The following is a 26,419-nucleotide window of genomic DNA, read 5'->3' on the forward strand; positions in this document are numbered from 1 at the left end:
GAAGCCATTGTAGGGCCCGTGTATAGAACTGAGCCCAAGGGACAATAGCCAGGCAGAATATCATCTTTCAAAAAATTGGGAAAGTAGAATCAATGATACTAGTTCTAAAGCCTTCAGTTGTATCACCATGACCCTTATGCTGGCTTGCATCCTGAGAAAGGAAAACCTGAGATGTCAGCATATTTATCACTGCACCTAAGTGTGTGATGCTGGTGTCAGTTGGCTCTTCTCCCAGTTCACAGAGAACCCATGATCCCGGAGTTTGTACTGTGATCTTCAGACCCCTTTGCACCTGCTGTGGGGATGATGACTGTATTAAAATGTCGTCCAAATAACATTGCAGTCATATGGGTCTCACCTGCAGATGAGCTGCTATGACATCTAGCAATTTGGTAAAGGTTTGCGAGGCCGATGAAAGGCCAAAGGGGAGCGCCTTGTATTGCCAGTGGAGATCTGCATATGAAAATCTAAGTAACTGTCTGTACAGTGGTCTGATGGGGACATGGAGGTAAGCCTCCTTAGGATCTATTGAAGTCCAAAGGTGTCCTTGTCTGATGCAACCCAGAATGGTATGCAGAAATTGCATTTTGAACCTTTTATATTTTAAAGATATAGAGATTAAGCTCCTTCAAATTCAATATGACTCTCTGCCCCCCTCCCAAACTTTTGGGAACCAGAAGGGGATCAAATAAAATCCAAGACCTCTCTGTTCTAACATCACCGGTTCTACTGCCTGGATGTCTAACAGGTGCTGGATCTTGGATTCCATTAGGGTCCTCTTGGCTGGGTCCTTGGAAATAGGACATTGAATGAAATGGCTAGGTGGGTTGGAACAAAACTCTAGAGTGAGCTCAAGCCTCACTGTTTGCAATGCCCAAGCATCAGTAGTGGTATCCTGCCCATGGCTGGCAAAACTGCTTAATCGCCCACCAATGGGAATCTCAGAATGGGAGTCACTTGTTACAGCAGTAGAGCTGGTTGCTGGCTCCCCGAAAAGGTCACCTGAATTGAGGCTATCTAGACCTGTCCCAAAAGGATGCTCTGTTATGTGATCGATCCATGCCCTGAAGATAGAACCTCTGGTAGGGTGAAGTGTTAAATCCCACTTCCTGACTCCGAAAGGACTGCCTTCTATAGAAAGGGGTAGATCTCCTGTCCGCCCTTCTGTACACATAGGTAGCACTTTCCTTTTATCCTTACCTTCGACCAACATAGGATCGAGGACCTCCCCAAAAAGGTTACCTCCTTTGAATGGAGCGGAAGCGAGCTGCCATTTTGACTTCATATTGGCTTGCCACTGGAGAAGCCATAAAAGTCTTTTAGAGGTGACATTCAATGCCAGTGCTCTTCAGGCAAATTTGGCCGCGTTTAAGGTTGCATCCACTGAATATTCAGCTGTTGCCATCAATTTACTGATCTTGATGAAGCCTGGTGTCATCTGGGGCCACTCTGGATTGCATTTGGCGCAGCCATATGAGTGAAGTTCTGGTAAAAAAATGATGCCGCCGTGGCCGATCGAACAGTCCAATGAATCTTACGAGCTGAGAGCTCTGCTTTTCTGTCCCCGGCCTTTAATCCTTCTACCATGTCAGAAGGCGAATGGCTGCTTAAGTTAAAGTGGCGAAGGGGTATCCACAGTTGGGATCTTCAAAAGATTTTCCAAATCCTGCTTTGCTGTATATATTCTCCTGTCCATCCCGTTAGGAGCTGAAATGGACCCAGGCTGGTTCCATTGCCTCTGTATAATATCCTTAAAAAATTGAGATAGGGAATCACTTCCTGAGCCATGACTGGCTCTGTGAACAGGCTGGTTCAAGGGTCCTGAGGCTCTGAAGGATCCTCTGATAAGCTCCCTGCTACCCCCATATTGGCCATAGTTTTGCCTTTTGTCAGTAAGGGCTTAAAGTAGGTTGGAACAGCCCAGAATAGGCTGGCGCGTCCAGAGTGACATTTTCCTCCTCTGACAATTCATAATCATCTACTTCATCCTCTCCCATGAACGAAGCCTCACTATGCAAGGAAAGTAGTGGGAAAGGAGGTTCCCACATAAGGCCAACTGCAGAATGTAACTGTGATTGCGGGGCGGTAGTTGGGAGGGTCTCAATGGCAATGGGCCTGTGAGACCCCTCTGTTGGAGTGCTGTATCAATGCCATGTGAGATAGTATATGCAATCAAATTGCATAACTTTTGGGACAAACTGGGACCCAAATACTCTTCAGGGCGGAGCTCAGCTGTTGTAGGTGTAAAAGTGGTCAATGGTCCTGAAGGTCTAGAAATATTATTGGGTTTCAATCCTGCATTGGCCCCACCTGCTAGAGGAACATAATCCCCCACCACTGGAGATATGTGAAAACTCTGCAAACCCGTATCAATATTGGGAGACCAGTTCATGTGGTCCTCCTGTAAATCCAGACAAGACATTTCCTGCTCTCTAGAAGTTGTAGCCACAAGAGACCAGAAGCGTCACGGCGAGACCGGCTGGGAAAATCCAGCCAGACGAACCGCTATACGGGGGATCTTCGGACCGGACTGTCCTGTAGAGATGGCGAAGGGGAGGCATCTCGGATGGCTAAGAGGAACAGGCAAGTTCCTCGGAAAGCCAGAGAAAACTCTTCAATCCAATGGCGGGGGGCGGCAGCCATTGCAACCGCCATGAAGCTGGGGCATCCGGAATAAGGATTGTCCAGGAGTGGAGATCTGTAGGAGTATTGGTACCAGGTGAGTGATTGGCCAACTCACAGGTGATAAAGAAAAAAAACCTGGAAATTTTTAAAGCTACCCTGGTGTGGAAACAGCAGCTAAATAGCATCGGAAGAACTTAATTGACAGAGAAGATAGAAAGCGGAAGTAAAAAACACTAAAGCCCAAAACGGAGTTTGATGTTTACACTTTAAATATGGATGCTAAAATTGGAGGGACTAAATTTATTATACGAAAAATAAGCCCAAAAGAAAATGTTTTTGAAATACGATTGGATATAAACTGCAAGAAAAAAAATAAATCATAAAGGAAGATTAAAGACTAAAGAAAAATCCACAATAGAAAAGCCCTGCTAAAGATTTTAAATTGGACTTGAACTGGAATGTAAAGTTGGAAACTGGAAAATATAAAAAAAAAATTAGAGAAAGAAAGTAAGTTAATTGGATTTAATACACAAAACTGGATACTTTGTTAAATTGTTGACTTGCAACTTGTGGATTCTGGAGAGCCATCTACTGGCAAAAAAAGGTACTACACTGAACACTTTAGATATGGGAAATTTACGGTGTCCTTGAGGAACGAGCGTGAGAGTTTGTAAGGAGGATTTGTTTTCTCAACAATTGAACACTGATAACACAAGAGGTGGAAAATAATGAACTTTAAATTGGAGTTAAAAAGTAACTAGTATGTCAAAATGTGGAAGAACTAACTGAGATGGTTAAAATGGTATATTTATCATTTGATTTGGACAGAAAAAAATCAAGATGTTTTCCGGAGTATATTCAACGGGATGAATAAGCTGTTAATGAGAAGCAAGAAAATAACACTGAAGATTGCATAAGAGATTTTTTTTTTAAATAATGAACTGATAGCTTGTATTATTATTATTTCTTTTTTTGTCTTTGTTTTTCTTTTTGTAAAATTAAGAATAATGATTTTAAAAAATGTTTATGCAAATGTAATGAGATTATAGATGTTGATGTTAGAAAGTTTGAAAAGAAAGAAATTAGTAAATGGGAATACAGGGTTCTAATATAGATGGAAGAAATAAGAAAGAGGGTAAAAAAGGGGGGATAGACTTGATTAAAGAGCTAAATTCAGGGCAGAGGGTCAGATTAGAATTTTATGTTAGAGATGTGCAAATAGTGAAATTAAAAAAGGGGGGGGAAGAGAAATATATTGACAAAATATACAAGAGGGTGGGGGGAAATTGAATTGGATTTGATTGTGTACCTGGTTGATATTTTGTTCAAAAAACGTTCTGTATGTGGTTTGTTTTAAAAAAGTTAAAAGAATTTTCAAAAGAAAAGAAAAGAAAATAACACTGAAGATAAAGACACTGATGAAAAATTAAATGATTATTGTTATGTCCACACAGACATGAGCAGAGGCTTTTCCTTCTGCCACGCAAGTGCGGGACATATTTTAAAGTTATTAGGCTGACAGTTTTCCTTTAAAAGGGGCTGTTAGCCAGAAACTGGATGTTGGTTTATACTGAATCCTTATCTTAATAAAACATTGCTGCTGGAAGTTTAGCTCCTCGCCTGTGTTTTGACCTATAACACTCCATTGGCGACGAGGAGGGATTGCTGGGCACTGAGCCAATGTAGAGATAAAAGAGGCATGTGTGGTGACTGTTTGTTTTGGAAAGAAAATGGCTAATTCACCACAGTTTGCTCCATTTGATCCTGAAACACAGATGTGGGATTCTTATTTAATCCTTTTGATTGTAAACGACCACTTTTTTTAAGCATTTGAGGAAAAGAAGTGTTTGAGACAGCAAGGGCCCTCATTGCGCCCTAACCCCTGCAGACAGTCCCTTGGGACATTATTAAGCAAATTAAGGGAACATTGTGTTCCTCGACCATCTTGCATTGCTAGAAGACATGCTTTTTATCATAGGGACCAGGTGGAGGGTGAGTCTATCAGTTGTTATATGGCGGCCCTCAGGAAAGCAGCTATTTATTGTGAATTTAGCAACTTAGAGGAAGCCCTTCGATACAGATTGGTCTGTGGGGTTTGGGATGTTTGGTTACAGAAACCATTATTGGCAAAACTAACATTAATGCTACAGACAGCAGTAGAGGAGGCGCAAGCCGCTGAATCATCAAATAGATTGACGGAAGAGATATAGAAGTCGGGCAGCCCCCTAGCGCCTAGAAGGGGGGAAAAAGTCCATCAGGGAGAGGTGGAAACACAGGACGACACTGAAGATGGAGATAATCATGATGATGTCCATCGGTTGAGAGTGGCCAGCAAAGATCACAGAGGACAGAGGATCAGAAGTTGTTCTCCTTGTGTATAGGGTGTGGCAGAAACCATTCCAGAGCTACGTGCCACATAAAAACAACATTTGTAGGTGGTATGGGAAGAAGGGTCACCTAGCACAAGTTTGACATGCCCTGTTGCCTGCCCGCCCCAACCGGACAGACTTCAATTCATAATGGAGGGGGGAAGCATGGCCCACCAAGGCTAAGAACCCCAGAGGACAAGTGTTTTACTATTAACACGGACACCTGTTGTTCAGAGAGGGTGAGCAATCAAACTGGAATTCTGGGAAGTAGTAAAATTTACATTACTGTTCTTATTGAGGGATCTCCCTGCCAGATGGAAGTGGATATGGGGTTGGCAACAACAATTGTATCATGGAGACTCTACAGAAATTGGTGCCACACGGAGCTGAGCAGAAGATTATGTGTGGTCGTATTCATTTGAGAGATTATCAAGAAAATAACATCCCCATCAAGAGTAGCAGAACATTTCACATAGAATATGAAGACTTGTCCGGGCCATTTAAATTGGTTGTTGTTGAAGGTGCACTGCCTAACCTCCTGGGACTGGACTGGTTTGCAGTTTTGGGGTTAGATTACTGGGGTTCATAAAATCCAGGGAGAAACCATTGGAGAGTTGAGTAAAGAGTTCGCCAACATGTTTGATGGGAAGTTGGGAGAATATAGGGATACCCCAATATCCTTCAGTTTGGACCCCAAGGTGACATCAATAAGGATGAAACCGAGGAGGGTGCTGTTTGCACTAAAGCCCAAGGTTGACAAACAACTAGATAAATTGATTCAGCAAGGCGTACTGGAACCAGTGGACAACGCCAAGTGGGAGACCCCTATTGTGACACCACTGAAACCAGATGGGTTGGTCTGAATTTGTGCAGATTATAAATGTACGCTGAATAGGGCTCTTCAAGATAATGCTTATCTGTTACCAGCGGTGCAGCACTTGTTACATTCGCTGGGAGGGAGGTTAAGATCTTCACAAAGTTAGATCTTGCCCAAGCGTATCAGCAGCTCCCTGTAGATGATGCCACTGCCTAAACCCAAACTATCATAACACATTGGGGGACATTCTGTTGCTGCCACCTACAGTTTGGGGTGAGCGTGGCCTCAGGGGTTTTAAAGCCTGATGAAATATTGTTATATGGCATCCGTGGGGTGCCCTATTTCGATGATGTGCTCATCTCTGCTACCAGTAAAACTGAATTATTTACATTCGCTGGGAGGGAGGTTAAGATCTTCACAAAGTTAGATCTTGCCCAAGTGTATCAGCAGCTCCCTGTAGATGATGCCACTGCCAAAGCCCAAACTATCATAACACATTGGGGGGGCATTCTGTTGCCGCCACCTACAGTTTGGGGTGAGCGTGGCCCCAAAGTTGTTTTAAAGCCTGATGGAACGTTGTTATATGGCATCCGTGGGGTTGTGCCCTATTTCAATAATGTGCTCATCTCTGCTACCAGTAAAACTGAATTATTTGAATGACTATGACTAGTGCTACAAAGATTTCAAAAGGCTGGACTGAAGGTAAAGGAGGAAAAGTTTAAAGTAGCAGTAAATCAAGTTGAGTTCCTGGGATACCTGGTCGATGCGTCTGGATTGCATTCCACCAAGAAGAAAGTACAAGCAATACAGCGCCAACACCAAAGAATAAGATGGAAGTCTAGGCCCTTTTAGGGCTCCTCAATTTCTCTAGTGTGTTTTTGCAACAAAAGGCTTCTGTTGCTGAACCACTACATCGAGTGTTGGGGAAAAAAAGATGCCATGGGTATGGGAGCACAAATTTGGCTGAGAACAAATTTAGGCAGAATATATCCCAATTATTCGACAGAAACCCTCACAGACTGGGAAAGTACAGTCAGTACCTTTGAGCAAGGTGATCTAATATACATCCGGAATTATATCGGTCAACCCATATGGGTGCCAGAACAGATTACAGAAGTTACGGGTCCCCATCCATACCGGGTAGAGCTTGAGGATGGCTGTGTGTGGCGCTGACATATCGATCAGCTTCGAAGCCGAGCAAGTGGGGCAGCCGTTAAGAGAGCTGGCAGAAGTAAACCGGGGTGGGAATCCAGCAAAGCGAGAGGGATGACAACACAGTGAAAGGGTATTTGAAGGGCTGAGGCCAGTGCAGAATCAGAGTCCATCTCGCTTTTCTCTATCTCCAACTAAGGGATATGCTCAGGAGAGGCCCCAGAGACTATATGTAAGCCATCTGATGTAGTTGAAAAATTGTTCAGAAAGCGATCGACGTGTGAGGGACCGACAAAAATAGAGGAGAGCCGCCAGTCGACGCGAAGCAGTTGTAGACCAATGTATCTGGATAATTATGTTTGTGTTGTACAAAGTTTCCTCGAAAAAGGGGGAAGGGGTGTTATGTCCACGCAGTCTTATGTCCATGCTTTTCCTTCTGCCACGCAAGTTTGGGACATATTTTAAAGCTATCGGTTAAGGCTAACAATTTTCCTTTAAAAGGTGCTGTTAGCTGGAAACTGGATGTTGCTTTATACTGAGTCCTTATCTTAATAAAACATTGATCCTGGATGTTTGGCTCCTCGCCTGTGTTTCGACCTACAACATTCCAATTATATTGGGAATAACAATGAAAAAAAGAGTGTGAATAACAGTTTCAATGATTACACTGGGATTAACAGTGCTAAAAATAGAGAGGTCAAAAAGAAGCAAAAGAGACAGACTAACAATGAGGAAATGAGTAAGATGAGAGGAAAAATGGGGAATAGATCAGTTGAGAATAGACGGCAATCTAGGAGAGAGAAAAAATTTTTTTTAATTATTACATTGGGATTAACAATAGAAAACAGAAAATTCAGAGGGGAAAAATTGAATGATTACATTGGGATTAGCAATGGGGAAATCAGAAGAGAATAAAAGAGAGGATCATTATAAAAAGAAGAAAAAGGGAAAAAAAGAAAATGGGTGGTATATTAGATGGACCAGGAGAAAATGGCTAAAGGGAAATGGATAGGAGAAAGGGTAATATGATATATATGTAAAGTAATAATTGTATTAACAATATTAGGATTAATATTGATGATTATACTATTTGAATAAAATGGAATTGAAATGAAATTGAAATGAATAAACTAAAAATATTGAGAATTTAAATGACAACATAACTGATTTGATATAAAATGATTTATTTAGAAAGGGAAATTATTGGGACTCTAAAAATTGAATTATATAAAATGAATTATAAAAACAAATGTGAAGAATTGTATTGTTTCTGGTGGTGATTTTACTTTTTGAATAAGGTGGAATATGAATCAAATTAAAAATATTGGGATTGTTAAAATTGAATTTAAATAACATAATTGATTTGATATAAAATGATTTATTTAGAAGGGGAAATTATATACAAGTGTAATAATAGTTTTATTAATATGTATTAGAAATAATATTGGTGATTATATTATTTGAGTAAGATGAAGTGTCAGTATGGCTTCCAAAGCTGACATGAGGTATATTTTGTAACCCTGAAAGTGAAAAGGAATTGTATTAATAGTGGGATTGTAAAAATTGAATTATAAAAAAGGAATTATTTGAAGGGGAAAGTTGGAATGAATTTGAAATGGAAATTAAAAAGGGGTTATAAAAATAAATATTAAGAATTGTATTGTTTCTGGTAAAATGGTAAAGTGCTTAATTTTTAGTTAAAGATGATGTAAAATAAATACAAAGAAAGATATGCTTATAAGGCTAAAATAATGGATAAAGTAGCAAGATATGATAAAATTTTATCCATCTTTGGAAAAAATTGATACTAAGAAATAATTGTGAAAAATTAAATGATTGATGACTGTTTAAAGTAAAGGGTTTCAATAGATTAAAAAACTGTGGAAAATATATGATAAAGGGAGAAATGAAGAGAATAATTTGAAATAGGTAAAGATAAGGAGGCAAGGGTGAATGGTAATATTGATTATATATTCTATTAAAAATATAAATAAGAGATAAAAGGGGGAAAGTAGAATATTGGCAGAAATTGGAATATATATAGTAAATATGGAGAAAATAAGCTGTATGAATCTTGACTCAGTCAATACTCTATTCAGAAAATATGTACTTTATGTTTCTGTGTTTGAAAAAAATAAAAAATTGTTTTTAAAAAAAGACGTTATAGCCACATTGCTGCTTATTGGGGTTGGTAAAGCTTTGGCTTTAGCTGCCTCTGGTTGCTGTTTGGCCCTTGTAAATTGTTTCTCTAAGGCTTTTTGTCTCCTTTGGGCATTCTTCTCAGGGGCAGCTGATGCAGATCTTGCAGTTTTAGATTTAGATCTGGTAGCAGGTTGTTTGGAAATAGATCTAGCCCCCCTGGAATCAGAAGCCTCTGATCTCTGTATGGGGGATGAGCCAGCTGAATTGCTGCTGCATGATCCAAAATGATCTGCCATTTTAGGTGCTGGCTCCTGCAATAGATAACTGCTGCAATTATTTAGGGGTAAAACCAAGCCTGGAATTAATCCCCTAGGACAGATAACCCTTAGGCTGATGACCTCAGTGAAGTAAAGCCCAGCAGGAAAAACAGGCATCAAACCAGCAAAACGGTTTGAAATTTGCTTAGTAATGGGGGCAGTAGAAGCAAAATGGCGCAAAACCGGCAACACGGTTTCTCTGTGCTAATATTCAAGTCACCATTTCTGGGGACAGCGTGAAACGGGCAACACGATCACAAACGCTGAAAAATTTCCGAATTAGCGCGGAACTGGCAATAAGGCTCCTTAGCGGTCAGACCAACCGCCTACACTCACGAAAGACTGAAGCTTCGGTCTTGCTGAGGTCCCTCAGCGCAGTGCGACACCCTTCTGACCGGATTGGCCTGCTGGCAAAATGGCCAATTGCTGTCTTTGTCGGAGCTGCCTGCCGACGGCGGTCTCTCTGTCTCCTGGCCACTTGTGCCACCTACACCAAGGCGCGCTCTCCGCAGCCCTCAAACTAGTCCCAGAAGCACTCTCCCAATCCAGTTAAAACAATCTTTCCGAAATTTTTAACAAGAGCAAACTCATTCGAGTCTCTCTAGGCCAACTGAGTTGAAAAAACTGAGGCTCGGCTGGGAAGAAGAGACATGGCAAAAGATTTTGCAACTCAGGTCTCTGGCCAATCAGATGATTTGAATCCCCATGCTTGGACTCTCCAAGCAGCGCACAGGAGAATACAGAATTCAGCAACATAGGAAGTGATAGGCATGCTTTGATGTGTCCTTGTAACACCTCTGCTTCACTAGCTATGTGGTTGCTAATTTGTTTCCTCTGTGATTCAAGTTGCTGATTGCTAGCTGTAAAGTCCAATGTAACATAGGACCTTACTTGAGGAACTACCTGTCTCTTATAGTGCCTGCCTGGCTGATCCCATCTGATCTCTGAATGCCTTTTATTAAACATTTTGTGACCAGGAAACACACGTTCTCTCTAGCAGAATTTGCACTCTAGAACGATGTTTAAATGGCCCCAGTCTGCTCATAGTTCTCTGAAACCTGCTTTGAATTGTTGGGTTGTTTTTTCTTTATTTCTATCTGCTTTGTACCTTTTGTCATCTTACCTCCTTTTTTTTTCTCCCCTCGTTTTTAATTTTTTTTAACAATATGTAAATCACACAGAGTAACCAATGATCAGCACGCATATAAACTTAATAAGTTATTAATTGCTAATATTATAAGAGAAATGTACAGGCATGATCCAGCTAAATCTAATCATTAACCCACTAATTTCAATTCTGAGAAATGACTATCTGTTTTATTTTTTCCACTGAAATTGATGGAATGTAATACAATTTACCAAATTATCATTATACCGTATAGAGGTAATCCTTGCTTATCAATAGTAATTGGGACATTAAAATCTATTGCTAAGTGATGAGGTCATAAAATATGATGTCACATAATGGCATTATTTAGTGATTGCAATCCTGGCAATGCCTGTTGCCACTGTTAAGTGAGAATCGAAGATCATTAAGCAAGGATCTGCTCGGGACAAAGATCTGTTAGCTGACCAAAGTCAGTGAGGAAGCTAGGAGGAAGTTCCAGGCAGCTTACAATTAGGCCAGAGGCTAGGTAAGTGGCTGTCGTAGTGTGAGCTTGACTAGGTGTGCTAGGTTCTTCAGTTGGTGGCTGCTTCAGCCTGGTACAACTACATACAGATGCAGAGTGGGTGCTCTGAAGGATGGAAAAACATCCAGACAGTGCAATTCAGCGCAAGCACAATCAGACACTGGGTGATCAAAACAGGTGGTTGCTGCAGACTGGCACAAGTGTGGCCAGTAGGTAAGGTGTGTGGAGTGCAGCAGAGCACTTGGGAAAGTGGTGGGAACAACTTACAGGAACAATTTGCTGACTTCCACATTGACTTTGCTTGGCAATCACGAGACCACATGACACTGCAACCATTTAAGTGTGAGCTAATTGCCTGTGTTGATCATGTGACTGTGGGGAGAGCTAAGATGGCCAGAACTGCAAGGACTAACAAAAAGTATTACTAATTTAGTGTCACTGTAACATTGAAAAACTGCTGAACAAATGGACTTTAACCAAGGACTAACTATATCTTCTTTTACTGTGTTCCCAACTATCAGCAACTATGCTGCTACTTTTGCTCTGCTATCATTTAAATTTAAAAGTAAACATTTAAGTCAGGGCTCCTCAAACTTTTTAAACAGGGGCCAACTCATGGTCCCTCAGACTGTTGGGGGGCCAGACTAGCTGGGTGGGCATGGCGAGGTGGTCATGTGACTGGGTGGGTGTGGCCAATTTAGCAATCCATTAAAGAATACACACAAATTAAACCTTAATTTGTTTTGCTCCTGGAGGTGTTTTATTGCTTCTGTTTGCTTGTTGCTCTTTTGGTTGCCTTTTCTTGTTACTAGATCGTTTTTGTTTAAGAGTCCAGTGGTCCACTTCAGGAAACTCAGTTTTGCAGCAATTCTTCTCAGCCCCAAGGAGTTTACAATCAACAAGTCTGTTTGTCAGTTTTTCTCTTCCTTTCCCTCTCTCTCTCTCTCTCTCTCTCTCTCTGTCTACTTTCTGGAGGCAGGGGATCTTTTCTGTTGTATTTTATGGAGTGCTATATGTTATAATCTTTGGTTACAATACACTTACTACCTATTTAAAATGTAATATATACTATCAATAACTCGATAAAACAGAAATATTCTCTAGAAATAATTACATTAATGCTTACAATTGTCACGGATTTTCTACTACATAATTTTATTAAGAAATACCTTGCTGAGCTATAACTATTTTCATTTATTTCTACAATTATTGCTAATTTGCCTTCATTCTGTCATTCACTAAATATAGTTTGATGTGTACAGAGAAATATACACCAAGTAACATATTTAACAATATCTTACCTCCATAGTGTGAGTTTTCCCAGACGATGTTTGTCCATAAGCAAATATTGTACCATTGTATCCTTCAAGTACATCTACAGTAGAAAGAATATGCATTAATAACTGATTCCATAGTAGCTTAATGCAAAGCACTGTGCTTTAAAATCAATGTTCTCCTTTGAAAGATTCATAAAGTTTTGCTCCAGAGAGTTCAGGACACTTGTATGCAATAAAAATGTCTAATAAAACAAGACAATTGTGGAAAAAAGGAAGAACAGATATTTGATTGGGCAAATATTTAACTTCTTGGCAGTTCAGAAGTTTCCGTGCATATTACAGTATCCTCCTAGCAGAGTTTCTATTATTTAATCTAAGCATTAAGAAAGGTGTATACTTAACCCCATCCTTAAGCATTCATTAGGTGCCAGGGACTTTCTTCCTAAATATGGCATGGCTGAATTATAGTGGCTCCACATGATGTTCCATAAAAATAAACAGCTGGACAAAATCTTTGCAATATTGCCCTTGCATACTTGCTGCTACTGCTGCTTTCTCAGATATGGTTTTAATTTGTACTTCTTTTCACTAGCAGCACAATCTTTAGTGAAACAAGGAAACAACCACTATGCATTCTCAGTTCTCTTTCACTCTCACCTGTCTCTCATTTCCATTTCGTTCAGTCCTATTCCCATCTTTATGTCTTTGATTATTCTCTCAGCAGCAAGGGGCAGCAAGAAGCAAGTACAATGCTTCCCACACTGTGAGTTTACGACAGTTAATAGGTAACATTCAATAAGCTTAATAGGAGATAAAGAATAGATAAGAGTGGTTTGTTTTTAATTATCTAAGGATAACTGGGAGGAAGAGAGTATATGTCTGCAGTATGTGGAAATAAAAAAAATGTGCACATTGTTTTCTATCTAATAGCTAATTGCAATGCATGAGAAAAATCAGTTTGAATCAATACCTATTTAATTATAAATCTGAATTTATTTTGGAGTGGGGGTCTTGGCATATTTCTGAAAGATATATGAAAAAAAATTTCCCTGTTCAGATTAGACTGAATTTTAAATCTGTATCAGATTTAAAGAACGAATTAATTTTTGAACCCAAACTATGTTGTTTGGTCTTGATACTAAATTAATGTTTTAAAAGGCAAAACATTGGCCAAACAAAAATAAGGCTACAAAACTACACCTATGACTTACAGATTTTATTATTATCTAAGTAAAGTTGTCTCCTCTTACCTTTAACAATCTTTTTAGCACAATCATTATATACTTGTTCTTGTGATGTGTGTGACTGGAATACATGGTCAAATGCATAAGGCCTAGACTGGAAAAAATAAGCATAAAAGTAAAGTTTTAAATTTAGAACAATCTTTTGGTATTCCAATTAATTTTGGGTCATAGGTTACACTGCATACCTCTAATGTTTGTTAACATTTTTTTTTTAATAAACCTCATACAGTTCCTTGAAAATACTAATTTTCTTTCAAGTTGCATATTTATTTTATTATTAGACTTCTACATCACCCATCTGGTCAATTTAATGATACTGAAACTGATTTAAAAATGCCAGCAAAAGGAGAGGTAATTTTCAAGGTTAATTTTATCCAATGTTTGAGAGTATATTAGTTTTAATAAATATATACGCATGACTGTCCAGCAGATTTTTCAGACATTGAAAGCAATGATTTAACCATTAAAACTGGTCTAACATGTCTTTGAAAATGTTAGAAAAAATATAACCTGAAACTAAATTAACTTTGAATGATTTGATTATTTCATCTCATTTTGATGACAGTCAGCTTTGACCTAATGGTTAACGCCAGGTTAGAAAACAGAAGACCATAAATTCAAGTCCTGAAAGCCAGATGGATGACCTTGGATCAGTCACACTCTTTCAGCCCACCTCACCTCACAGAGTTTTTGTTGTAGAGTAAATAGGAGAAAGAAAATGCACTGGATATGTTCACCGCCTTGAGTTATTTGTAAAAATAATAAAGGCGGGATATAAATAAATTTTATTTTTTCTTGTTTATCAAGATTTTTCAAATGCAGTGCAGCTCTTATTAATTTTTCTTCCATTGAAAGGAACAAATAAAATACTGAAATGCCGGGATGCCTTATGCACAGTCACTCATGCTCTGGTTACGTCTCGGCTGGATTATTGCAATGCTCTCTACATGGGGCTGCCCTTGAGGTGCACCCGGAGGCTGCAGTTAGTCCAGAATGCAGCTGCGCGAGTGGTAATGGGAGCCGCTCGTGGCTCCCATGTAACACCACTGCTCCGTAGTCTGCACTGGCTTCCTGTAGTCTTTCGGGTGCGCTTCAAGATCCTGGTTACCACCTTTAAAGCGCTCCATGGCTTAGGACCCGGGTACTTACGAGATCGCCTGCTGTTACCTTATGCCTCCCATCGACCCATATGCTCCCACAGAGAGGGCCTTCTCAGGGTGCCGTCCGCCAAACAATGTCGGCTGGCGGCCCCCAGGAGTAGGGCCTTCTCTGTGGGAGCACCGACGCTCTGGAATGAACTCCCCCCTGGCTTACGTCAAGTGCCTGATCTTCGGACCTTTCGTCGTGAGCTAAAAACATATTTATTCATTCAAGCAGGACTGGCATAAATAGTGGATTTTAAATTGGGGTTTTAGTAATATTTTAAATTTTTAAATCTTTTAATTACCGGCCATTTAGTAATAGTTTATTTTAATCTCTTTTAATTGTATATACTCTGTATTTTATTTCGGCTGTACACCGCCCTGAGTCCTTCGGGAGAAGGGCGGTATAAAAATTTAATAAAATAAATAAATAAATAAATAAACTATATATTTTAGTTTCCAGAAATATTTTCTAGTTGAAATATTAGATGGTGATTCCCTCACTAGATTGAAATTTAAAAGTACTGGATGCTGAAGTAATAAACAGTCTAAAGACTATAAAAATAGTAATCAAAAATATATTAACTGATAAAACAAGAGCCTTTTAAGAATTGTAATACACTGTGCTAATGTTAAATTAATGACAAATCAGAATCATCTGTTTTTAATGTCTAAAGACTGTCAATATATTCAACACTCTTAAAGAGTTAAGCAAAGAAATATGAAATGATCTTTCATAATTCTATCAAGTACGAATTAGGACTGATTTCAATAGGCTGCTTCAAGAAATATGGTAATACTTTCAGAAACTATCATTTCCAACCTGGTAAGAAAAGGTAAGTTTAATGGCCACATAGCTTTTGGTTCAAAATAATGTTTTTATATTCTTCTCACATATTAAGAATACACTAATTCTTTTATTAACTTTGATAAAAGTGTTTTATATAAGTCACTACAAAGCTGATTTCACAAAAACCACCATATTCTTAAAAAATAGTGAAATCTGTAATAGCGCAATAGCAAAAACAAGTAGCATTAATTCTGAACAGAATAAAAAATGCAGTTTACTGATTTTTTTAATATAAATTTGTTATCTCCTGGTATACTAGAGCTTTTCAATTTCTAGAGAAAATTGTTGTTTCTAATCATTACAAATTTATAAACAAGAATTTCCATTTTGTTTAATTAAACACTTTACAAGTTAAAAAATTAAATTTAGAGAAGTATAAGGAATATTAAAGAAAAGTTTATCATTATTTTCATTGTTGGTTTCTATTACAATTTAAACCCTAGGACAGAAGGCCTATCTAGTGTAGGCACCGTGAGAAGGTAAAAAAAATGCTGCTACTTTAAGATATTCTTATACAGTACTCATTTGTTCATTAAAGATATGTGCTATGCTCATATAATATCCAAAGTTATTGTTCCTTAAAGTTTCCAATGGATGCATAACTCTGGTATTTATTTAATTTACAATAACCTTATTAAAATTATGTAGTAAACTTTGCTTATGATATAAATTTCCTAATCTAATGACATCATGTGAGTTGACAGTCAAAGGTTTCTTGATTATTAATTATGACTGTTGTAATTTCTTTTAGCATCAGACCTTTCACATCAGTTGTAAGGACAATGAGAACGTATAACTGTTCGCATGTTCTGTTAACAGATTTCCCATAGGTATTAGGTTAACTGTTTTGAGAAAATATTGGGTTGTAGCCTTTAATTTGAACAAATACGATTTCATTTTTTTAGGAACCACCTGGCTTATTATGACACAATGTTGAATTCACACAATAATGACAAACTTTTCAGCTGATTTACCCAGCATGCAGCATATGTCCATGTTTTACAGAAATCTCATGAAAAAAATCCATTCATCACATCAGATTTTGGAATCGCTGAAAAGCAGCCACAAAAACAAAACAAAAAACACCCAGGCATCTGCCAGAAGATTTAAGGGTGTGGCATAAAAAAAAAATGTTCATTATAAAGTCAAATAAAAACTATGGATGTCCATAAATTATGAAATAAAAAGGTCCATGCAGCCAATTTTAAACAATTCTGAAGGTAAGTTCATACAAATAAATCGGAATTGAATAAAATAAACTCAAAGGAAAATCTTTTGAATTGCTTCACCAGAAATTCATCTCTAAAATGTTCTTTCTGGGAGACCTCTTGGATCTAATACTCCTTTTTTTTCATATTTCCTTAGATTTCTAAGGAACTTTTCAAATGCTGGGTAGATTTTTTTTTATGCCATGCAAGTCACTTACACAAGTTTTATTTGGATAGAAAGAGGAACCGAAAGCATTGCGGCGATACTGGCTGGAAATAGCAAGCTCCAACGAGCTTCATGAAAAACCAGCCAGACAAACCGCTCTCGGGTGGTCCTAGGACCGGAACCGTCTTGGAGGGACAGGAAAGAGAGGCATCTCGGAAGACCAAGAGGAACAGGAAAGTTCCTCGAAGGGTCGGAGGCAGCTCTTTGATCCATCGGCGGGGGCGGCGGCCATTAAAACGACCGCTACAAGCTGGGGCAACCGGACTAAGATTTGCGCTGGAGCAGTGATTGAATGGAGTATTGTTACCGGGTGAGTGATTGGTCAACTCACAGGTAAGAAGAAAAATCTTCTGAAAGCTTAAAAGTGGTCCCAGGGTGAAATAAGCGACTAATTGGCACTTGGGAATTCAAAGCAAAGGAAAAAACAAAAAACAAAGAGGAACTTAGAAGATTAAAGCCCAAAAAGGAGAACTTTCTACCTGGATTTAAGATTGGATTTGGAGGAGATTAAAAATAATAGAAGAAAAATAAAACTGAGAGAAAGCATTCTTTAACAAAACAAAGAAATTAATGGAAGAGAAGTACTTTCTATGTGGATTTAACACTGATACTTTGTTGTCTGGGGATTTGTTGATTGGAGAGGGACATCTGCTGGTTGAAAAAAAGCATTGCAACTATTGTTGTGGGAAATTTTGAGGAGTGTTTGTTTGAACAGCTGGAGTATGACTTCAAAAGAAGTAGAAAAAATAAAGCCTTAAACTGGAATGGTCTACATAAATATTTGAACTGGACACTATTTGGAAATAAAAAAAGAGACATTATATGGACTTGAATTTGGACTTACATAAACTAAAATAACAATACATTTAAAGATTTTTTCTCTTTGAACTGACAACATGGAAAAGTTGAGAGTACGAGTATGAGGAACTAAGGGAGATACTTAAGGTGCAAGAAGTGTTAATAAAGGAAATAAAGAAGCGGAGGACTGTTAGAATACAAAAAAAGGAAAAAGAAAATATAAATGAGAAGAACATAATGTTGAAAAGAAAATAACTGAATATAAAGAAATGGATAATTATACTGGGATTGATGTGACAAAATGAAAATGGATAGGGGGGAATATTCCTCAAAAAAGAAGGGAAGAGAAGGAAATGGGAAAAGATTGAGGGGAAGAATCAAGAGCATAATAATCTTAAAAACTAGAAAAAGGATTTAGGATACAATAAATATAAAAAGAAAAAGAAGGAAATAAGAGAACGCGAGAAAGGGAAAATATCAAGAAATGAAATACTGGAGAGACCAAAAGAAAATGGTTAAAAAAGGAAGAATAGTGGATAGTAGAAAGGGAATTAAAACATTAATTTGTTGATTTAAGGGAATGGTATTAGTAGTAGAAAATATATGCAAGAAGTAAATTAGAAGAAATATACAGACTACTGTAAAATGGAATCATTAAGATGCAAAACTGAAATGTAAATGATATAAGTAAGGATGGAATGGAACGTATGTAAGAAGCAAAAAAAATAATAGTATATTGTTTATTGTAAAATGGATCAGTAGATCAATATGAAAGATAGAATGGTTTAAATGTGAAAATAACTGAATGAGATATAAAATTGAAATGCTAGTAAATGAGAAAAACAATTAATTGATGTGGGAATAATTAGGAAAGAAAAGAAGAGGTGGAAGGTTAATTTAGTTATAAGGTTTTAAGGTAAAAATGGAAAAAGTTGAAATACACTGTTAATAATTAAAAAATGTGATGGGGATTCTGAAGAAAAAATCGGGGTTGTCTGGACACCATAGCAGAAACTATTGAACTGAAAATGAATACAGCAATAGAGGGAGAAAGGAAGAAGGAGTAGGGAGATGGAAGGAAGGGAGAAGAGAGGAAGGAGAGAGAATAGAAGAAAGGGAAAAGGAGAGGAAGAAAGGAGGAAATAAGAGTAGGAGAAAAGTTTATATAGTAAGGAAGAGAGGAGGGGGGGGAGAAAGGAAGGGGAAGTAGAGAAGGAGTAGGAGAGGAGAAATGAAGAAAGTAGGAAGGATAAAAGAAGGGAAGAAGGGGAAAGAGAAGAGAGGGAGGAGGACTGCTGTAAAACAAAACAAAAAAAATGAAATGGATAGGGGGAATATTCCTCAAAAAGAAGGAAGAGAAGGAAATGGGAAAAGATTGAGGGAAGAATCAAGAGCATAATAATCTTAAAAACTAGAAAAAGGATTTAGGATACAATAAATATAAAAAGAAAAGAAGGAAATAAGAGAATGGGAGAAAGGAAAATATCAAGAAATGAAATACTGGAGAGACCAAAAGAAAATGGTTAAAAGGAAGAATAGTGGATAGTAGAAAGGAATTAAAACATTAATTTGTTGATTTAAGGGAATTGTATTAGTAGTAGAAAATATATGCAAGAAGTAAATTAGAAGAAATATACAGACTACTGTAAAATGGAATCATTAAGATGCAAAACTGAAATGTAGATGATATAAGTAAGGATCGAATGGAATATATGTAAGAAGCAAAAAAATAATAGTATATTGTTTATTGTAAAATGGATCAGTAGATGCAATATGAAAGATAGAATGGTTTAAATGTGAAAATAACTGAATGAGATATAAAATTGAAATGCTAGTAAATGAGAAAAACAATTAATTGATGTGGGAATAATTAGGAAAGAAAAGAAGAGGTGGAAGGTTAATTTAGTTATAAGGTTTTAAGGTAAAAATGGAAAAAGTTGAAATACACTGTTAATAATTAAAAAATGTGATGGGGATTCTGAAGAAAAAATCGGGGTTGTCTGGACACCATAGCAGAAACTATTGAACTGAAAATGAATACAGCAATAGAGGGAGAAAGGAAGAAGGAGTAGGGAGATGGAAGGAAGGGAGAAGAGAGGAAGGAGAGAGAAGAATAGAAGAAAGGGAAAAGGAGAGGAAGAAAGGGAGGGGAAATAAGAGTAGGAGAGAAGGTTATATAGTAAGGAAGAAAGGAGGAGGGGGAGAAAGGAAGGGGAAGTAGAGAAGGAGTAGGAGAGGAGAAATGAAGAAAGTAGGAAGGATAAAAGAAGGGAAGAAGGGGAAAGAGAAGAGAGGGAGGAGGACTGCTGTAAATCAAAACAAAAAAATGAAATGGAAGAAAGGCAACCCCAAACATGTTTAAACTTACCATGATGAAGAATGAATTACTATGAGTTAAAAGAGAATATATATGATTAAAAATGGAGAAATTAAAATCTGAGGGCAGAAGAAGATGCTGTTTGTATAACAAGCATAGAAATATTAAGATAAGATTAAAAAATATGGAAAAAGGACATTTTGGCAGAAATTGTAACTATGTAAAATGTATTTGGATATGACAAGTTGTATAAGAAATGATATGGTCAATACTCTGTTCATAAAATATGTGGGTGAAATAAAAAAAATAAAAAAAACTTGATAAAAAAGTTTTATTTGGATGGCGAGAGAACCGGAAGCGTCGCGGTGAGACTGGCTGGAAAATAGCAGGCTCCAACAAGCCTTGCGAAAATCCAGCCAGACAAACTGCTGTCAGGGGGTCTTCAGACCGGAACCATCTTGTAGAGACAGTGAAGAAGGAGAGGAACCTCAGATGACCAAGAGGAACAGGCAAGTTCCTCGGAGGTCGGAGGAAACTCTTTGATCTGGTGGTGGAAGCAGCAGCCATGAAGCTGGGGCAACTGAATGAGATTGGTGGAGGTGCGGTGTTTTGGACAGAGTACTGGTACTGGGTGAGTGATTGGCCAACTCAAAGGTAAAAAAGATTTTAAAAAAAAATTAGAAGAAGTCCCAGTGAGGAAATAGCAGCTAATTGGCATTGGGGAATGTTAATGAAGGGAGAAGTACAAAAGAGAAGTTAAAGGACTAAAGACCAGAAATTAGCTTGATATTTGGATTGGAAATTGGATTTGGAGATATTAAAATTATTATAAGAAAAAGAAAACCGAAAGAAAATAGTTTCTGAACAAGATTGGACATCATTTTAAAAGTTTTGAACTTTGAAGGAAGAATAAAGAAAAATTCAAAATAGAAAAGCCTTGTAAAGGAAATTTTTCAATTGAATTTGAAATTGAATTTTAAACTGGAATTTGGGACATATAAAATTAAGAAAAGAAAGAAGAAACTTGAAAAACATTTGATAAGCGGAGTTAATACACAAACTGGATATTTTGCGACTTTGTTGATCTGAAACTTGTGGATTGGAGAGAGACATCGTCTGGCAGAAAAAATGCACTACAACGAACAATTTGAAATCTGTAAAAAATTACAGTGATCTCGAGCTACAAAAGTCGTGAGAAGTTTGAAGGAGGATTTGTTTTCTTTTAAGCTGTTTGATCTCGACAGCCAAAAGAGGTGGAAAACAATAAAACTGTAAATTGGAGTTAAAAACAAACCAGAACATCAAAATGTGGCAGGAACTAATTGAGATGCTTAAAATGATCCATGTTTCATTTAAGCTTGATAGAAAACAATAAACTGTGTCAGAACATATTCAATTAGATAAAGAGGCTAAGTACAAGAAGCAAGAAAACAGTACTGGAGATAAAGACATTGATGATGAAAAATTAAAGATTATATTGGAAGTAACAATGACAAAAAGAGAAGGGATAGGGGGAAACAACCTACAAAAAAGAAGCAAACTAAGAGAAGAAAAGGAAGAGGGAAAGGCTAGAGGAAAATATTTTAATGATTACACTGGATTAACAGTGGCAAAAATAGAGAGGATAGGATGAAGCAAAAGAGAAAAGAAAAGTGGAAAGACCTAGGCACAAAAAAGTTTAATGATTACACTGAGATCAACAGTGGGGAAATAAGAAAAGTGGAGGAGAAAACGGGAATAGATCAGATGGGAATTTAGGGAAAACTAGATGAGTAAAGGATTTAAAAGTCAAACAAAGGATACAGAAGAAGAGACATAATAATTATAAAAATTAAAAAAAGAAAATGAGAGAATGGGATAAAGGGAGGAAAATTTTAAAAGGTGGATTGCTGGATGGACCAAGAGAAAATGGTTAAAGGAGTAATTAATGAGAAGGAGGAAGAGTAATATGATATATACCTATAGTTATTAATGAACTGTATTGTTATTAATATTTGTGAGTATAATACAAAATATATTGTGTAATACAAATGGTAGAATGGAGAAAAATAAGGGAAAGGAGGAAATATGCTATATACTTATAGAATCAAATGAATTGTATTAATATCAGTATTGTAAAAATTGAATTATGACATAAATTATGAAATACAAAAAGAATGGTAGAAGGGTTAATATGATCTTATGTATTTAAAAGGGGTTAAGATATGGAACTTTAAATGAAATTGAAATTGAATAAGATATTAATAGAAATTAAGAAAAAGAAGATTAAGAGATTAAAATGTTTGTATTTGAAAAGGTGCTGTGAAAAATAAAACTGAAGAAATATATTGTTTTCAGTAAAATGGTAAAATGATTAATAGGGAAATAAGAAATGATATATTGGTCCACCATAGAAAATAATTGACATTAAGAGATAAATGTGAAATATCAAGCTATATAATTAAAAAAACAGAAACTATGGATGGAAATTTCTATTTTAATTTAAAAGGTTTCAACAGAAAAAGGGAAATAAGAGGAAACAAATTGATGATAATTTACAAATGTGATTTTGAGAAATATATGTGATAAATGGAGAAATAAGATAATGAAATGAAATAAGGTTAAGATTGGAGGTTAGGGCAGATGGTAATATTGATTATAAATTAAATATTAAGTAGAGATGAAAAATAAAAGTGAATAATATGGCAGAAATTGAAATATATAAATTATATTTGGGAAGTACTTATGTTATAAGCTGTAAATTTTGACTCAGTCAATATTCAGAAAAAATGTACTGTTTATGTTTTAAAAAAATGTTTTACAAAAAAAAGATTTATTTGGATATCAAGAACAATCTACCATATTTTTTGGTGTATAAGATGCACTCCCCCCCACTCAAAAAAAGTGGGTGGAAATGTCTGTGCATCTTATAGAGAGAATGTTGCCAAAGCCCCGCCCATCCACCAGCCCCCACCCTTCAGCCTCTCTCTCACAGCAATTTGCCTCCTTGCAGCAAACAGCAACAGCCTGGTCAGCTTCAGCACAGCCTGATTTAGCAGGAGCAACTGATTGTCGATTGGACCTGCCTCCCGGAATACCACCTATCAGCTGTTTCAGGCTGCGGGGATTGCCACCGCCACCTATCGCCGCCTCTGCGTGCCCCATTTTCAGCCTCTGCACATCTCATCTTTGGCCCATTCCAGGTGGCGTGGATAGGTGGTGGCAATCCCTGCTGCCTGAATGGGCAGCGCGGAGGCCGAAAATGGGCCTCCATTTGGAGGTGGCGATAGTGATCCCAGCAGCTTGGAATAGTTCATAGGTGGTATTCCGGAAGGCCGATCCAACCGCCAGTCAGCTGCTCATGCTAAATCAGGCTGTGCTGAAACTGACCGGGCTGTTTGCTGCAAGAAGGCAAATTGCTAGGAGGCAGAGGCAGATTTTTTTTTCTTGTTTTCCTCCCCAAAAGCTAGGTGCGTCTTATAGTCCAGAGGGCCTTTTAGTCCAAAAAATATGGTAGTTAACTTAGAGTTGTCAGCTCTTCATAAAGTGACGTTTTCACAAAACTTCACTATAGTAAATTAATTAGCATAAGCTACTTAGACAAAAATTTAAAAAGGATTTCCAGATGCTGTTTGTTACAATTCATCTGAAAAGAACATAATACATTATTAAATAAGGCTCATACAGTTTTTGAGTGAAAAAGTGGTTTTGAAGTACAAATTCTTATCAAGAAAAAAATGTTAATAGTACTTATTACAGAGCTGTTGTAAAGTGATCAGTCAAAGTAATCATGTTTTTTTCATTTCTCCTTTTCAGTTCTGAATTAACTTTTTATAAAGTAGCTGCTGACACAGCTCAACATCAACTACAATTCAATAATAACATAAAGCTCATTTTCCATATGTAAACATTCATGTTTTTGTTTGAAGAAAATCTGCAAAATGAGGTTAGATACCCCAGAATGCCAAGTCCAGAAGCATTAAGAATCTAGCATAAAAGCATACCAAAGGCTTTTAACATTTCTGTCTCACATATGCATAGTTAGGCACTTAAATATGAAAAGCTTCTCTGCAAACACCTATAACATTAATAATGGAATTCAAGTTGTGCTTTAATTATACAATATCATCTGACACTCTGAATTAATGTAATCTACGCAAGTTCAGGTTTTGCTATCCAATGATCTATAAGAATTTGCTGGGATAGAAATCTATCCTTACTACAAATGTGTCAACTGCTATTAATTAACTTGCTGGAAAACAGTGAGTTAGATAATCATACTACTGCTCCTAACATGCACTTACTACAGACTTTACAGCCCCACAAGGGAGCTCTTAGATATTCTGTGAACACAAGAGCCTCACCAGTGGGTTTTGTTTTGATGCTTTTGAATACTTCACTTGTTCTGCACAATAAGGCTTAGAACAACATGGAGTTGACTGCTTTTCTGTAAATTAGGTACCTTTTCCGATACTTGCATGAGATAATTACACCAGAGTTGACAGCTGATTATGAGAGAAGAACTCACAGCTTGGGCCCAATCTCTTAAACAAATACTTCCCGTAGGATGCGAGGCTCCGTTCAGCCCTTCCCTCCTGGCTCCCACAACTCCTCTCGAGCAGTCCCACCTCCAGGTCTCTCACACCCTCATTCATCCTGGGCGCAGCCCCCGCTTTTGGCCCCAGCATCAGTTTTCCATTACCCAATACCTTCACCTGCTGTCACTCCGATCAATACAACCCGGGTCCTTCCAGTCAATGGTCGAGCCTTTGGGGCGACCCGAAGACCTCGCAGCCACTCCTCTTTCATTTCTCCCTCTTCCCACCCGGCCTCTCCCAGCCACCCGCTTTTCTCTCTGCCGCTCACCGCGATCACGACGGTATCTTCGCCCTGGAACTTGGCAATATACTTGTCGCCTCGAATCACTTCCGAATCGTTGAGAGGTCTGAAGCGACACATCACTTTGATGTTGCACTCCGCCGGGTCCGCCATCTTAGGCCAAAGCCGCCGCCGCCGCCCGCTGCAGCCACCCTTTTTCCCTCTGGGATGCTGCCTGTCAAACTCCTCTGCAGCTCAGCTCCCGAATCCACCGCCGAATTATCTTTTCCTTGGTCACGGGGAATAGCTACGTCTCCCTCCGAACTAGGAATGAAGAAGAGCTTTTCCGCCCCTACTCTACCGCTACCTCCTGCACTCACTTCCTTTCCAATATGGCACCCATTAAGGCACCCACGACCGGCGAAACCGAGACCTCCCCTTATTTAAAACGAAGGCGGAGTTGACAGCTGGCTTGGGAATAGTGACGTCACCTTCTGCAGGGATGCCAACGGCTTCTTCGCACTCTCACTCTCTGCGCAGGCGCAGAAACGGCTCGTGTTCTTTCAGCGTGAAGCCAAGGGAACCGCCAACTCAGGCGGCTCACTCCATCGGTCGGGGGGCGGGGCTGGACCGCAACGCGCGTGACGGAAAAGCGGAGATTTCGAGCAGGGAGGATATTGGTGCGCAGGCGCCCACTTCAAACGAGGGAGATGCGGAACACAGATGCTGGAAAAGAAAGAGGTTGAAATTAGGACGTCCCGCAGACCCAGATTGACTGGTTCTTCTCAGAAAAGCTAATCGTCGTAGCATCGATTTCATCCTAGGATGAGAGACCGTCAGGGAATCTCAGGGCTAACTAGAAAATTGAATAAACTTTGCTCAGTAAAGGGAATAATAGAATAGAATATAATTTTTTATTGGCCAAGTGTGATTGGACAACACAAGGAATTTGGCTTTGGTGCACATGCTCTCAATGTACATAAAAGGAAAGATACCTTCAACAAGAATCATAAAGTACAACATTTAATAATAGTCATAGGGTACAAATTTAACACTTAATGATACAAAACTAAATTATAGTCATGGGTACAAATAAGCAATCAGGAAACAATATCAATATAAATCATAAGGATACAAGCAACAAAGTTACAGTCATAAGTGGAAGGAGATGGGTGATGGGAACGAAGATTAATAGATTTAGATTTAGTAAATAGTTTGACAGTGTTGAGGGAATTATTTGTTTAGCAGAGTGATGGCGTTCGAGAAAAAACTGTCCTTGTGTCTAGTTGTTCTGGTGTGCAGGGCTCTATAGCATCGTTTTGAGGGTAGGAGTTGAAATAGTTTATGTCCAGGATGTGAGAGGTCTGTTAAATATTTCCACAGCCCTCTTTTTGACTCGTACAGTATAGAGATCCTCAATGGAAGGCATGTTGGTAGCAATTATTTTTTCTGCAGTTCTAATTAACTTTGGAAGTCTGTGTCTGTCTTGTTGTATTGCAGAACCAAA

At 38.1% G+C, this 26,419-nt stretch overlaps 1 protein-coding gene across 1 annotated transcript in view; it reads right to left on the minus strand.

Annotated features, from left to right (window-relative positions):
- LOC131198271 (kinesin heavy chain-like) overlaps window positions 1-25,349 on the minus strand; it is a 54,613-nt gene extending 29,264 nt beyond the window's left edge. Inside the window, exons 1-3 of the mRNA XM_058182760.1 lie at window positions 24,961-25,349; window positions 13,581-13,668; window positions 12,355-12,428 (exon numbers count right to left, since the gene is read on the minus strand). Of these exons, the coding sequence (XP_058038743.1) occupies window positions 12,355-12,428; window positions 13,581-13,668; window positions 24,961-25,086 (288 nt within the window). The 5' untranslated portion in view covers window positions 25,087-25,349. The remainder of the gene's footprint in view (window positions 1-12,354; window positions 12,429-13,580; window positions 13,669-24,960) is intronic.
- Between the last annotated feature and the right edge of the window lie 1,070 nt (window positions 25,350-26,419).

This window comes from Ahaetulla prasina, chromosome 4, assembly GCF_028640845.1.
Source record: "Ahaetulla prasina isolate Xishuangbanna chromosome 4, ASM2864084v1, whole genome shotgun sequence".
Lineage (NCBI taxonomy): Eukaryota > Metazoa > Chordata > Lepidosauria > Squamata > Colubridae > Ahaetulla > Ahaetulla prasina.